This window comes from Carlito syrichta, unplaced genomic scaffold (assembly GCF_000164805.1).
Source record: "Carlito syrichta isolate Samal-C Ts95f unplaced genomic scaffold, Tarsius_syrichta-2.0.1 Scaffold117951, whole genome shotgun sequence".
NCBI classification, from domain to species: domain Eukaryota; kingdom Metazoa; phylum Chordata; class Mammalia; order Primates; family Tarsiidae; genus Carlito; species Carlito syrichta.
In genome coordinates this window covers 803066-818665 of record NW_007062047.1, presented here as the reverse complement: position 1 = coordinate 818665, position 15600 = coordinate 803066, and the positions used below count along the sequence as shown (strand labels likewise).

Genomic DNA, 15600 nt, shown 5'->3' with positions numbered 1-15600 from the left:
GTAGACTATCATACAGGAGCAGACAGAGTCTTGGTCCCATCAGCCTCCTGTACCAAGTGGCCTGGCTGACTGGCCCCTTCAAGGAGCCTGCCCAAATGGATGTGGGTTTGCTGGCTTGTTCAGGAGAGCCCCTAACCCATGAGGACATTTAACATGTGACACTGCCTCCTTGTGAGGGCATACTGAAATGACCAGACCCTGGGACACATGGTCAACCTGAGATAGAACAATCCAGTTTTGTGGCAGAAGAGAGCACAGTTCCATGGCAGAGACACCCTCCCCTCTGCATGTGACTTCACTATGGGTCCCTTAAATATCAAGCATTCTGGGTTCACATAAAGCATAGAGTGCATGTTGGGCTAGAAAGTAGTATTTGCGCTGGGCCTATAATCCCAGTACTTTGGGAGGTCGAAACAAAAGAATTGCCTGAGTCCAGGGCTTCAAGACCAGCCTGGGCAATTTGGTGAGACCTAGTCTCTACAATTAAAAAAAAAATTAGCCAGGCGTGGTGGCACATGCCTGTAGTTCTAGCTACTTGGAAGGCTGAAGCAAAAGGATAGCCTGAGCACAGCAGATCGAGGCTGTGTTGGCTATGAGCATGCCACTGCCTCCAGTCTGGGCAACAGAGTGAGACTCTGACTCAAAAAAAAAAAAGGGTAGTGTTTGCACTTGACTTGAAGAAACATGCCTTGCCTGAGAGTTAGGTCATGGTGTGCCCCCAAGGAGAGGTTACATGGGGCATGTAGTGGAGGGTAGGGCTGTCACCCTGAGGCCATGCCCACATGTCTCTTGCCCCCTATCTGTGTTTGCAGAAGGAGCAACCCACAGTGAGCACCGGGCCCTCATGTCTGAACTCAAGATCCTCATTCACATTGGCCACCACCTCAACGTGGTCAATCTCCTTGGTGCTTGCACCAAGCCTGGAGGTGAGTCCTTGTAGGTGGCTTTGGTTATCTTACTTTGACACATGCTTCTGCTAGTACTGGAGGGAAACCCCTCAACTCCCATAGTCCTGATTTTGTTAACTTAGAATACTGTCTTGGATTTCTAGATGCAGTCCCCTACCTACAAACCTTCAGGTTGCAAACTTTCAAAGAGCAAACATGCATTCGCATATCTAATGCCTTAAGTTAGTTCGTGTGTCTGGCATGCATTGTCACATGCATACATCCTCTACATGTGGTTGTGTTTTTGCCCACCGTCTCTCACCTCCCTCCCTCCTCCAGTCAGTAACTCTACTTGCCTGTTCCCTTGATGCCATCCCGCTTGCTGTTGTACTGTACTACTGCACTTTTTAAGCTACTGGACTCTAAGATTAAAAATGCTTTATTTTTTGTATTTTTTTAAATTGTATTATTTGTGTGAAAAAAATTTATAACCTATTACAGTACAGTACTATATAGCCAATTGTGTTGGTTGGGCACCTAGGCTAACTTTGTTGGACCTACGACTTGTTGGACTTACAAATTGGACTTATGAACATGCTCTTGAAACAGAACTCATTCATATGTAGGGGACTTACTGCATAAATATACTTCAAGAAAATTTAGTGAGTGTTCTAATGAAATTATTCTACAACTTTCCCTGAATTAAGAAATGTCACACCACTATGATGCAGTTTGTTATACATGTAATAGATGTTCAGATGAGAAATGTAAGCTTCCCAAAAAACTTGAAAGCAAAGGACCCCTAAGGGTGGTCCCTCCCCCAAATGGAGACATCTTCAGTGATGCATTGAGAAGCCAGTGATGGGTTTTCTTCTGAAATTTTGACTGATCTTATTGTGGGATTGCCTTTTGGAAAAAGGAAAGATCCCACATGAGAGAACTGAGACAAGATGACTTCTCTAATGCTGGCCCAGGAGAAGGTTGGCTTTCTTCTGAGGCATTTGGGGATCATCACACCTGTTCCTTCCCTGATGTGCTGTCTGCAGGGCCGCTCATGGTGATTGTGGAATTCTGCAAGTTTGGGAATTTGTCAACTTACTTAAGGAGCAAGAGAAGCGAATTCATCCCCTACAAGGTACATCACTTCCTCACTCAGCTCCAGCCCTGTTGTCATGGGAGGAAAACGCGGGGTGGTTCAGGCCAGACTTGTAGTTGAAATTCTGTGGGAGATTGTGAGGCGCCGTCTCGTGTTACCCCTTGGCGGCCGGAACTTCCTCTTCCACCTTCTGGGGGCCATATGTGTCTCATGTCTGATTTTTGTGACTTTAATCTACTGACCCATTATAGAGTGCCAGAGTGGGGAGAAGGGGGTGTGACCAAGGACGGAGGGGGGGCAGAGGAAAAGCTAGCTCCAGCTATTCTCCCTCCCCCTGCCATGCTGGCCCCGTGGAGAGCGAATCATTCTGTGAAAAGCAGCCTCTGCTGAGTGTGCCTGAGCACAGCTTGAAACAAGGCACTGGCCTTCTTAGGCTGCAGGAGGAGCTCAGCTGTCTGGGAGAGGCCCTGCTCTGTGCAAAACTGGCCCCAGATTCCAGCCTGAGACTGCCTGGACCTGGCACCACTGCCCGTCCTGGAGCTTTTTGATGGTTTTGGTGTCTTTGCAGCTGGCTGTATGCTGAAGGCCTGTGTTGCATTCACAGAGTGTGTTCCTTTGTTTCTCCATAGACCAAAGGGACTCGGTTCCGGCCAGGGAAAGACTACGTTGGGGAAGTCCCCGTGGATCTGAAGCGCCGCCTGGACAGCATCACCAGCAGCCAGAGCTCTGCCAGCTCTGGCTTTGTGGAGGAGAAGTCCCTCAGTGATGTGGAGGAAGAGGAAGGTACTGCCATGACTCCTCCATGCTTGACGCATGTGCTTGCAGGAGCAGATAGGACAGGTGTCACAAGGCACAGGTCACGGAAAAAGTCAATCCTGCCTCGTGTCTGAAAGAGACCTGACTTTTTGGCCTGTCTCCACCCTGTCCTCCAAAGTGAAGTGGCTAGCCTGAGAGGCTGGTAACTCAAAGGGCTGGGCGGTTGGCTGCAGTCACACCAGTGCCCTCCACTGGTATCAGCTTGTATCAGTGGGGGGGCCTGCGTATTCCCTGACGGTGAGCCTCCTGCATGTGGAGCACAATTCACTGGCACGCAAAGGTCCTCTGTCACCATACCTGGCCTGGTTCAGGGCAGTTCAGGACTTATTCACCCCACCCTGAGCAGCTTGCCAAGGCATCCCTCCCACCACACATCCCCGAGGAAGCATGGCCTTTCTTTACATCTCCCATGATGCCTTAGTGCTCCTTATGGGTGGCACTGTGGTCCCAGCCTGCTATCTAGGACTACACCAGCTCTAGGATAGCAGTGTACCTGCTTTCTTCAGGAGCAGGGACAGCTTGATGGGTGTAGGCAGGACTTCTGACTTCAGGCTCCTCTTGAGGTGTGAGTCTAGGAGAACAGAGTCATGAAAATGAGGGGCTTTCACTAATTGTCCACTAAGAGCCCTTGAACCCTGTGCTCACAAGTCATGGAGAAAAGGTCTTGCAGCTTTTTCAATACTTGCAAGGTTATTATTCCAACTGAGTTTTTGTTTATTCTGGTATTTGTCTTCAGGAAAGAAGCCACAGTGTTATCTTATCTGACCAGAGTTAAGAGATCATTTTGAAACACCCATTAATGTCTTAGTGTTTATTTGTGCCTGTTGCACTGAAGTAAATACCACCAGTTTACGTAAATTCATCTTTCTCTTCACATTCCTGTTATCGCTCAGGAAAAAACATTCCCACAGGCCAGACTTAATGTCCTTACAGCACTTCTTAAGTTCGAAACTGAGAGAAGTAAATATATTTCTGGTATTTTTAGCTATCCATTGTAGATTACTGTTTGACCTTTGGCCTTTGTCCCAGGACATATTTTGAAGAGAAAAGCTTCAATGACCCTGAGTATTGGTTTTTTTTCAGAGTTCTTAATATAAGACTATTGCCGATTCTTCTGGGTACACAACAACAAAACAAAACAAAAAAGTTAAAACAGAAAACTTGAAAAAAATCCTCTTTTTTTGCCCATTATCCAAGCCAGTTTTACTTCCACTTACCTCCTGGATTTATGGGTTTAATTTGGCTAAAATGGAAAGACCAATCTTTTCCCCAAGGGGCATGATGGAGGCTAATAATACTGGGATTCAGAAGAGCCACAGGCAACAGAGGCATTACTCTCTGCCTTTATGTCCTGAAATTTAACTCCTGAGTCCTCAAGATCATGACTCTCGTGAGATTAGAAACAGTTGTGCTGACCGGTGGGAATGCTAACCCTTCTCCTGTCTCTTGACAGCTCCTGAGGATCACTACAAGGACTTCCTGACCTTGGAGCTCCTCATCTGCTATAGCTTCCAGGTGGCAAAGGGCATGGAGTTCTTGGCGTCGCGCAAGGTAAGCCGGTCGGGGACTTCTCTTCAGACCACAGCCTTGGAAATATGAGGTCTCCTGCAGGCCAAGGGTGCCTGCTTGGAATTGCCATTCTTTTGTCATTTCTAGGATGTGCACAGGAGCCCTGATGGGGAGGCCAAGTCTGCACTTTAGGGGGGGGTCAAGGTGTTCACAGAATTAATCTACATGATAGCTATTGATCACACATCTCCGTGGTGCTAGGCTGTCTTCTGAGCAGGAGTCCCAGGGTGAGCAATCAGTCGAGCTCTACACCTTCATGGAGTTTATGTTCCCATGGGCGGAGCAGACAACAGTCATCATTAACAAGTAAGATGCATGGCAGATTTAGGTAGGAGCCACCACTGTAGGGAAAATGAAGGCAGACATGGGTTATGGAGCATCTGGGAGTGGCGCACGTGTGTGCACGCTTCTGTGTGTGCATGCTGGTTTAAGCCAGGACGAGGAAGGCTTTCCTAAGAAGCTGACATTTAAGCATGATTTGGGATGGCAGGGACTGAGCCCAACGGATATCTTGGCGTGAGAATCTATTTTAATTCATTTTACATTTATCATCATCCATCAAAAGTATTTGTTAGTGGTATAATTAGAAACCAGGAAGGACGGGTTTCAGATGAGTGCGATTAAGAGGGCTAAAGTTAGAAACATAGGGCAAACAAAGGCTGAGGTGGGGACGTGACAGGTCGCAAGTATTCCGGAGGTCGTGAGCACCACAGAGCGGTGAGTGGCAGTCACTGTGCAGAGGGTCAAAGCACAGCTGTATGTCAAACAAGGAAAAGCCAAGTGAAGGTTCAGGAAGGACTGTCAGTTGACCAGACGAGTTGGCTTTGGCCTATGGGGAAAGAAAGACTGAGGCATTTTGTGTTTTGTAAATTAGAGTGAAATCCCTAGTCTGTCTTCCTCCGGAGTTTAAAGCTCTGTGTTGCACCCAGAGCCCAAGGACCCTAGAAGCGTCTGCTCTCCCATGGGAAGGGAGAGAAACTGGGTTTTCCCAAACAGAAGATTTCTTCTCTTCTTGGAGATTATGATGAATTATCATTGTTGGTTTAAGGTCAGAGCTCACTGACAGGTTGTGTTTCCTCTTGGGGACCAGGAGGGAATGGGTGAGGTGGGGGGTTCCTTCTGCTTTGCTGCATCTACCTAGTGATTTCATGAATACCTCTTGGCTGTTGGTCTGAAAAAGGGGAGTTTTGGCTGGGGAAAATGGACAGTGCTGTCTGTTTCCTGGAAAACCCAGTCTTGCCCAGTTGTGCCAGGCAGTGCCTTGTTCAAAAGAGCATGCGTTGCCCGGCCCATGTGGTCACTCCACACCCATGCAGGCAGTCTCCCTGAAGCTTTGATTTGTTTGTGGGCTTCCCCAAGACACTGGTTCTCTCACACATTTATCTGTGGAGCTAAAGCTTCTGGGTAGTCGCAAGTTAGATGAAGTTGGAGGATGTGGAGAAAGGAGAGAAGGGAAGGAAGGCTGGGAGAACTCCGTGTGGTTGTGGCGCACTGGAGAATCCCCTTAGCTCATACAGGCTGACAGGGCTGCACTTGAGCCCTGTGATAGCCTGGTTCTTGGGTCAGGACACGCCCAGTTTGGGTTCCATGTGAGATGGGGAGGCCAACAAAGATGCTCAGCCAATGAGAGCCCTTCGCTCCTGGCTCCCGTGTATTCGTTCAAAAACCAAGTTCCATTCTGGGACCTCCTTGGATCAACACGCTTAAACCATATATGGTGTCAGGCAAAAGGACTGTGTGGATGTGACCAGAAACACATTTTTAACTGTGTCCTGGAGAAGTTTATTTATGACTCCGTCATCATATTATAACTCAAGTATTCAACTCCAAAGGCGGGGACTGCTTATGGCATAAGCAGATGTGTGTTTCAATGAAGCTCATAGACTGTTCCCCTGAAGTGTTGGTAAGAGGTACTAGCCCAGCCCTTGTTAATCAGGTGGTTTTCTGATGTGGGATTTTTTTCAAGCATGAGGTCACAGCAGATGTGAAAGCAATCAGCTGTGCTGAGGCCTAACCCATACACGATTGTCTTTGCAGTGTATCCACAGGGACCTGGCGGCACGAAATATCCTTTTATCAGAGAAGAACGTGGTTAAGATCTGTGACTTTGGCTTGGCCCGGGATATTTATAAAGACCCAGATTATGTCAGAAAAGGAGATGTAAGTTTCAGAGATGACCCCAGTGCTCCATTAAGTCACAGAACACTCCTCATCGTAAGAGCCTGTGTCGGGAACAGAGGAAGTTCTTCCTTTGGATATTTGCTCACTGGGGTTCTGATTCCTTTCTTCTGCTCTCTCAGGCTCGCCTCCCTTTGAAGTGGATGGCCCCAGAAACAATTTTTGACAGAGTGTACACAATTCAGAGTGACGTGTGGTCTTTCGGTGTTTTGCTCTGGGAAATATTTTCCTTAGGTAAGTCACCTTCCTGTCCTTCTATCCAGGCTCCAAATAGGATCTCTCCTTGCCTGTCCTTCACCTCTGTCAGGTGAAACTTCTGGGAAGCCTTGTATTGTGAAATCTAAAAGAAAAAGAGATTTATAGGTGACAAGGGTATGCACAGGTCAGGCTCAGTCCTTTCTGCTGAGAAAAGTAAATTGAATGACGTCTCTCGCTGTTTCGTTCCAGGTGCTTCTCCGTATCCTGGGGTGAAGATTGATGAAGAGTTCTGTAGGAGACTGAAGGAAGGGACACGAATGAGGGCCCCCGATTACACCACACCAGAAATGTAAGGCATCAGCGAGTATGCTTCTGTTGTCCTTTGTGGCTCACAAGTCTTTCCATCACACGTGCCCCCCTCGTGGCCCGGCATGTCCTGCTTTTGTCTTAAGCCTTCCATGATGGTCTCAAGCACAACGTCATTGCTTCTCAAAATGGCCATACGTCACTATTCCTGCCTGCCAGTTCATTTTTATTAGTTGTTGAACTGTGAGGTTTTCTCTCTGTGCACACCTGAGCCCAGGTGCCAGATCTATTCTGGTTTCCTGTGTAGCATGTCTGCCCATGGTGGACTTTTTGAAAGATTTACCCATTCAAGTGCTTGTTTCCAGCATCAGACCCAGGAGCAGGAGGCAGCTAATGAAATCGGTGCTTTGCTTCCCCAGGTACCAGACCATGCTTGACTGCTGGCAGGGGGAGCCCAGTCAGAGGCCCACGTTCTCAGAGCTGGTGGAGCATCTGGGGAACCTGTTACAAGCAAATGCTCAGCAGGTTGGTAACCTCCCTCAGAGAAGCTTCTGCAAAGATTCCTGAGGGCCGCAGACCCCCTGCTGTGCGGGCCTCCTCGTGACCAGGAAGTCCTTCCAGTCATGGAACGGTGGACCACGCCTGGCTCCATTAGAGTAGTGGTCAGATGCTTTTCTGAAAGCTGTGATTACTCTCTTAGACAGAGGAGAACCTCGTTTACAGCCTGGGCACAGCCCACTCTAGTTCTACCTACTTATCTTTGTGTTATGTCTTCAAATGCTCTTACAAAGTTAAAATCTGGTTGACCCACAGAATACCAAGTAATTGAAGAAATTTCAGGACATTTTAAGTAAATTATGTGGGCAAACACATCTAAGCTATGTAAAATAGAGGGTTTCTTGCTTAGTGAAAGCCTGGGCTGCTGCGGCTTCCCTGGGAGGATTCGGTGTCGTAGGCTTTGCTGTTTGTGCTCCATTGATGCCACTCCTGTGGCAGAAGCCAAGTTTCTCCCCCTTTTCTTCTGCGCAGCCAGGAGAATGGGTCACCCGTTTTTATCGATAAACCTTCCAAATGTTCAAAGGTATCTCATTGCCCTTTATTTCCTTTTCTTGGTGAAATCTCGCTGAGTTGTGCAGCCTTTCCTCGGAAGGCCCATGTCGTACCCATGGGCTGCCTTTCCTTGACCAGGCATCAATGTTTCTATTGCCTGGTGACGTGATGGTTGAGTGGGGTGCTGGTCCCTTTGGTGCGTGTGCCTGTGTGGCCTGGTTTTGTGAAGGGCCATCTCTCGTTCTGTGGCGCTCTGTGTGCTCTGTCGCCTCTCTGACCACCGCCAGCATCATCTTTGTGGTCACCATGGCCCTCGTGTCTCCTGGCCTGTCCACTTGTGTAGACCACCATAAGCACATGCAACTCTCTTAAGCCCTCAGTGTCTGACAGTCCATTTTGATGTCATCCTGCCATTTATGCTCAGATGTGAAAGCCACACATGCCACAGCCTAGAAGCCCTGTGGCCTTTGTCTAAGAAGGCTCTCGTGGACTGAGCCACAACAATAGCATTCTGTGTTTATTGTTTCAGGATGGAAAAGACTACATTGTTCTTCCCATATCAGAGACTCTGAGCATGGAGGAGGACTCTGGGCTCTCTCTGCCAACCTCACCTGTTTCTTGTATGGAGGAGGAGGAAGCATGCGACCCCAAGTTCCATTATGACAACACAGCAGGACTCAGGTACTGTGTGGCCAACCGCCTGGGTAGGGGGCTCAGGGCCCTGGGGGTGCCGTGGAGGCAGGCGTCATGTGAGACCACTGCACCAGCTGCCTCGGTTGGGACCAGGTGGGGGTGCTCACAGAAGAGGCTCTGGGTGGTTAGTGTCCTCCCATCTGGGGCCCATGCTGCTGCCAGGGCTCTTGCTTAGGGGTTCCCACCCTGCAGTGACAATGGCTGGAATGCCACAGCTTGTGACTCCCCAGAGAAAAGGAACCAGCCGCACAGACAGCTGCGTGTAAATCATCCCCACAAGTGCTCTCATGACCCTGAATGAAGTGGCTTGGGAGAGTCATGGGGAGTGCTCTGTCCCATGTGAGGACACATGTATAGCTCTTGGGCTGGGTCTGTCCTGAATTAGACTGGATATCGCATTGGGAAGCCCCACCCAAGGCTGATTTTTGGCATTTTATTTGCATAATAGTCATCGTGGCTTATTTGAAACACATACCCACCAGCCCTCTCCTGTCCTAGGGTCCTGGAGGCCATCTCCCTTTTCTTCTCCCAGTGCCTATGCGTGAGGAAAGTGTTGGGATGGTTTTCCATGACATGATGTTCCAATCACCTTTGACTTGGCCCAGGACGACTTCCCTTGGTGTTGCTCTTTTCCTCCTTTCACGGAGCCCCTGAGCAGCTGGGTCCAGCCTGCCCTCTGAAGGGTGCCTAGCTGTGGGGGTGGGTGCAGGGCATACTTTGGAGGCCATTGCAGCTGCTCCTGGGCTGGTGGCCATGTGGCAGGTACTGAGGACTGCACCCCCTGGAGTGATGCAGGCTGAGTACAGTGGGGAGAGAGGCATGCCCAGATGGTCAGAGCTTTCCCCTATGGTGTCAGATTCCCCTTGTGGTGACACGCGGTGAGGCAAAGTAGCAACTGTCACCCTTTGGTGCTGTAGATGTTGAACGTGGGCTCAGCATGGTGCCCTGAGGGCAGTGCTGTGTTGGGGTTGAAGGTCCAGGAACTGGGGTCAGATAGAGCAGTGAGCTCACAAGTGTGCCTTCAGCAGCTGTGTGGCTTGGGCAAGTCTTCCAACCCCTTCCTCAGTTTTCCTATCGTGAAATGAGGTGGGCCACTGGAGCTATGGAAATGGCTGCTTTAAGAGTTACATGATAGGATGCACTTCTAAGTGCCTGGCCCTGGAGCACTCACAGCACTCACAGCTGCCATGTGAGCAGCTTGAAATCATGTCCCTGACAGGCCCGGTTCCTCTGATGGCTAACTCAGTGCCGTCTTGCCTGTGCCAGGGAGGATCTCAGGGAGGTCGAGTCAGGCAAGGAGACTGCAGCACCACTCATGTTTCAGGCTCTAGTTCAAGTTCGGTCGTCTTCAAGGGTGAGCCATCACCTTCCCCTTTATCTGACTCATCTGACTGTGAGCTAGAGCCCTTGTGCTGGTGCAAGGCTTGGCTGGCATTCCTCGGGCTCCTGGGTGCTTCGCAGGTGGCGCTGAACAGGAGGTGAGGTCATGCTGTGGGGGAGGTGCTGGATTCAAGGCTGGCTCCAGGGCTGCTAGCGTTTATCCCAAGGTGTGGCAGGGGCCACTCTGCAGCCCAGCACCGCCTGGCTCCTATTTTCTGTCTGTGATTTTTGAATTGGTTTTTCCAGGCCAGTTTCTCTTTCATCCAGCCACGATTTTAGAAATGAAGTGGAAATTGAAATCTTTTGTTTGCATCCACTCCCAACCCCCTCCACCTTTTTCCTTTTTATAAAAGTAAATCTCATGGGCACATTTTAATCGTCTGGGTTAGAAGAAAGGCAGAGAAAGGCACATGACACAGCACTGTGTCCTGAGATCTCCAGGGCTCTGCTTCCGAAGGTAGAAAGGCTGGTGGCTCCCAGGACATGTCCATCCTCTCTCACCTGTCCAGCTGAATCCCAATGCCTCCTGGGCTCTGTTCCCAAGGGTAGAGAGGCACATCCATCTTCTCTCACCTGTCTAGCCTCACTGGCTTCCTCGATATCACCCTCAGTCCCACTGAGTTGTAAACAGAGTTGGATGAGGCCTCAGTGGGGCTGGCCTGGTGATGTCTATCCCTGTAAGCCATTTTAAAACATGCATTCAGCATTTATTTAGAGAAGAGGCCGAGAAGTGTATGGGGAAGTCCTGCCTGGTTCTGGACTCAGCTTTGCCTCTGGTTTCCTTTGAGTACCAGCCCTGTCCCCGAGTCTACTGCCTCCTGCAGGAAAACACACATTCCCCTGGATTGTCTGTAGGCAGTTTGGGGGCCATTGCAGCTGCTCTGACATTTCATCTTGGGGTCTTACCTTCCCACTCGAAGCAGGCATCCAGGATTTTGCATTTCCCTCCCAGAGAAAGGCTTTTATGCACACCGCTTTCTTCATTTTGTTGAATTGCTGGTGAGGATTCAATGTCCTGGGTAGACTGAGGCATGGACCAGTCTATTGCCAGAGTACCTCTGAATTTGGCTCTGATATTAGACTGCTTGAGGTGGGCTGTCCCATTTCCACCTGTTGTCTGTTTCATACCCTGCATGCACCCCCACTGCCCACAGTGCACACATAACCGTGGGAACGCGCTGTGCATGTACCAGGTGCTTAACAAAGGCTTGAGCACGCATGTCTGCTGCTGTCTCTTCCCTCTTCCTCCCTGACACTCTCAGGGATACCAGGTGGGGCAGGTGATGCCAGACACCAAGGATGCCTATGGGCTTGGAGCCTGGAGATCTGAGGGTCCCAGCCCCTCCCCTCATTGGCCATTTTCTCCCCAAATTTGGCTCCCTCATCTGCAGGTGGAAAGTGACAGAGATCCATTCGGTGCTCCAGAAGTCTGCATGTTGTGAGCGTGGGCTGGGATATAAGAGGAGAGTGTGTGTTCTATCCCCATAGACCCTTTCTGGAAAAGCCCTGAGGCCTCCGGGGCTCTGCTTCCCATGGTAGAGGCTGGTGGCTTCTGAGACATGTCTGTCCTTTCTCACCTGTCTTCCCTTCTCTCCACTCGGGCTGTGAGTGATTTTGACAGGATTGCCCAGACCTACCCAAAGCCACATGGCGGGAAGGAGGACCCCCAAGAAAAGTGATCTGAAATGTCTTTTTCTTGGACTTCTGAGGGAAATTGGCACCCTTTGGGATTCAAGGGAAAAAAAACAAGCTTCAGCTGATACAGCCTTACTCATCCCTAGTGTGTCCAGCATTTTCCAGCATTGCCACATCATCTTCCCGGTGTCCTTGGGAGAAATGGGACAGCTGTGGTCAAACACATCTTAAAGACAGGACAATGGAGGGACAGAAATAGGCATGATTTTCTCAGGTTTCTGTAGTCATTGGCCAACTCTGAGATAGGCAGGGTGTCTCATGCCCCTCAGACCACTGCCCTTTCATGAGATGGGAAACCCTGGGGCTTTGAACAGGGACGTGAGCTTCAGCTGCCCGTGGACTGAGGCTGTGTCTCCGGGGGGTCCCAGCCTCAGTGCCCTCCAGGTAGGCCTAAAGATGCCCCCTGCCTTCATCAGATGGTTGCTCTGTGAGCGTTACCTTTCCCGGGAGATGGTGGGGAAGCCAAGTGGGAGGTGGTGGGCCACCCATCCATGCTGCATCTTCAGCCAGCGCTGGACCTCAGAAGCATGACTCAGAGGAACAGGGCTCTCCTGGCTCCTTGGCTGAATTATACTTTTAAATGGACTTTCACAGGAAATCAAGACTTCAGTGTGTGCTCACAGAGAAAGATTTTGTTTTGTTTTGTTTTTCTTATTCCAAAGGATGTTTTGAAGGTCGCTATTAAGCTTGTGGTTGAAAGATAATGAATGTAGGTATCACTTGTGGTATCCGCAGTCAAATATACCACCACGAAAATAGAAATATTTGTTCTTTTGCAGTCAGTATCTGCAGAACAGTAAGCGAAAGAGCCGGCCTGTGAGTGTAAAAACATTTGAAGACATCCCACTGGAGGAACCAGAAGTAAAAGTAATCCCAGATGTAAGTACATCTTTTAAAAATAGTCTCAGAAATAATACAAGGGATGAAACACTAGTTGGATAAATATTAGCCTAAGCATTAAAGCCTTGGAACCTCATTACGAGGCTGTTCCTGAGAGCCTATGTCGTGGGGTCTTTGTAAAGGTAGAACACCAACTTTTCCACAGGTGCAACCCCTGGTCCAGGGTTCAAGAGAGTCTAGCTTTCTGCCTAGCTTCACTCACGTGCAGGTGGCATCGTGAGAGAAATCAGAGGCATCCTAGGGCTACCTTTTGCCACCCCGGCCCCCACCCCCGCAGCAGCTGCTCAGAGGAAGAAGCTGCTTACTGGCTGCCAGCAGTTTCTGGCTGTGAGGCCTTTACCGTCCTCTGCAGGGGCTTATCTGATAGATGGGTCAAGAGTCCCTTTAGCTACATAGTTGGTCAGTGGACATGCTCACCTAACTGCCATCTCATTGTCTCTTAAAAAGGACAGCCAGACAGACAGTGGTATGGTTCTTGCCTCAGAAGAGCTGAAGACATTGGAAGACAGAACCAAACTAACTCCATCTTTTAGGTAAGACTCAGCCACATGAAATCTATAAAGTTCAGGGAATTCTGGAAGGAACTTAGGACTTTCAACGTAGGTGCAGAACTTTTCCCTTTTTGTGCCTTTTCAGTTGGAGAGGTTCGTATCAACCTAACAAATAAAGAATTGAAGGAAAACGATGAAATTAAGTGACCAGTAAATAAGCTGAAATAAATTAGAGGATTTGGTCCATTTATATGAGAATTAACAAATACTGGTGAATTTCTGAGTATATTTACTAAGGTCAGTAGTTTGTATAGTATTAGCTAAATGACAGAGAGGGCACTGGATCTGAGCCCTAAAACTATTGGTATAATTACAATCTCTGTGGACTCTGAAGAATTTTCATACCTCTACATGTACAGATACCAATGGTACATCTGAACTTGAGGTATGGCATATCAATAAGCCAATATCTATTTGTTTAAGATACTAAAATGTTATTGTCTGAGTTTTTAAGTATTGTGAAAAAAGTGTTTAATTTGACTTTGAATATAATCTCCACATGGCTCAGTAGGAATTCATAGTTGCTTTGAATGGGTGTTCCTGCTGTTAACATAACACATGAAAATCTGTTCTTATAAGAAAATAGGATAAGAGTAGTTGTTTATTTGCTACAGGGCTCACTCTAGGTAAGAATAGAGGAGGCTTTGATCGACTTGTAAGCTAACTGTTGTATATTAGGAACACCCATGGGTTTTTGAGTGAGGCTTATACAAAAACAAACAAAAAGCCAAAACTTAAAATGTACCATTGTGCAATGTTATTGTTTTGTCTAAGGCCCAAGGTAGGAAATTGTGAGAGCCAATCATGTTTCATTCATTGATTCAAGAGGTACTTATTCAGCAACTACTGCGTGCCAAGTACCATGCTAAGACATCTACACTGGTTTTATTGGAGTTGGAGTAAAAGAAAAATGGCATTTCTGGTCATTTGAAGTAATCTTTAAACCATCGATGAACAGAGAGTTAATGCAATCCTTTTTTAGCAGTTTTTAACATGAGTAGTTTGGGTAAAACCCCTCATTAGGGAAAGAAGGACCTGGATGACTTAAGAAAGCACCTTCTGCAGCCGAGGTCAAACCTGCATTTCTGGGCTTTGCACTGTTGTCATCTGTGAGGGTCCCATACCACTGACACCTCTGGTTGCTGCTGAGAGACTGGGGGCCGCAGTTCTCCCCAGGAGTGCAGTTGTGATGAGTCAGGAGCTGCTTTCCACACACCTTGGTGGCTCACGCTGCTGGCCATTAAGGCTTGCTGTCACCTGAGAGCCTTGTTTACCCTACACATGTGCCAGTTAAGCCCTGGTTGCCAGGATAGGGCGGGCACGAGTGAACTTCCAGAACGTCCCAGTGTCCCTGAATGCCTTACAGGTGACCCTCAGGCTCCTGGGGTTGTATATAAATGTGTCAATCTGCAAGACCATAAAGGGTCCTTAGGTCGGGGCCTTTGCATAGCTGGGGAGAACTGTGCATTGTCTCACCCAGGTTTCAAAGACTTGGCCTGTGTGGGAGGGCTCACCTGCAACTGCTCATGCATATAAGCACCTGAGAATGTGCCTGGGTAGACCTGATGTGCTGGGAGACAGCCCGGGTAGTCCTGATGTGCAGGTGAATAGAGGGAAGATGGGTGACTGCGGCTCCCTGGGGGACAGCCTGCATGGCACTGGGAGCTGGGTGAGGGTGGGAAGCAAGGCCACTGTCTTCTTTCTGACTTCTCAACTTCTTGTTTGTATTTCTCCCAGTGGCATGATGGCCAGCAAGAGCAGGGAGTCAGTGGCGTCTGAAGGCTCCAACCAGACCAGTGGCTACCAGTCTGGGTACCACTCCGACGATACGGACACCCCTGTGTACTCCAGTGAGGAAGCAGAACTGTTGAGGCTGGTGGGGACTGGAGCGCAGGTCGGCGGCTCAGTCCAGGGACTCCAGCCCGACCCTGGGGCTGTGCTGGCCCTGCCTCCCATGTAAAAGGGTGCCGCCCCCACCTGGGTCTCATGCCAGGAGCTGCCCAGATCTTCAGTCTCGTCTTTCCACCGCCAGGAAGGGGTCGCGTCTGATCTTCATTTCAAATGAGGACCTCAGGTGTGCAGGTCTGGGAAGATGCTTGTGACCCCAGAATGTGTTAGTGCCTTCTCCCAGTACTGGCCAATTCTCTTTTTATTCATTTAAAAAGCTTGCAAGTGCCCCCTACTGTGGGCCTCTCTGTGGCCTGGACAAAGGTGTTCAAGAACCAGCTCTACCCTCAAAGATGCAGCAGGGCCTGGGGCTGACCCCCCGTGGAGCTGGACA

At 49.1% G+C, this 15600-nt stretch overlaps 1 protein-coding gene across 1 annotated transcript in view; it reads left to right on the top strand.

Moving 5' to 3' along the window:
* Nucleotides 1-15362, top strand: part of KDR (kinase insert domain receptor) — a 42016-nt gene extending 26654 nt beyond the window's left edge. The window contains exons 19-30 of the mRNA XM_008047830.1: nt 813-926; nt 1934-2022; nt 2613-2766; nt 4253-4350; nt 6406-6528; nt 6669-6780; nt 6994-7093; nt 7470-7575; nt 8630-8781; nt 12648-12747; nt 13216-13301; nt 15057-15362. Of these exons, the coding sequence (XP_008046021.1) occupies nt 813-926; nt 1934-2022; nt 2613-2766; nt 4253-4350; nt 6406-6528; nt 6669-6780; nt 6994-7093; nt 7470-7575; nt 8630-8781; nt 12648-12747; nt 13216-13301; nt 15057-15279 (1457 nt within the window). The 3' untranslated portion in view covers nt 15280-15362. The remainder of the gene's footprint in view (nt 1-812; nt 927-1933; nt 2023-2612; nt 2767-4252; nt 4351-6405; nt 6529-6668; nt 6781-6993; nt 7094-7469; nt 7576-8629; nt 8782-12647; nt 12748-13215; nt 13302-15056) is intronic.
* The last annotated feature ends 238 nt before the right edge of the window (nt 15363-15600 follow it).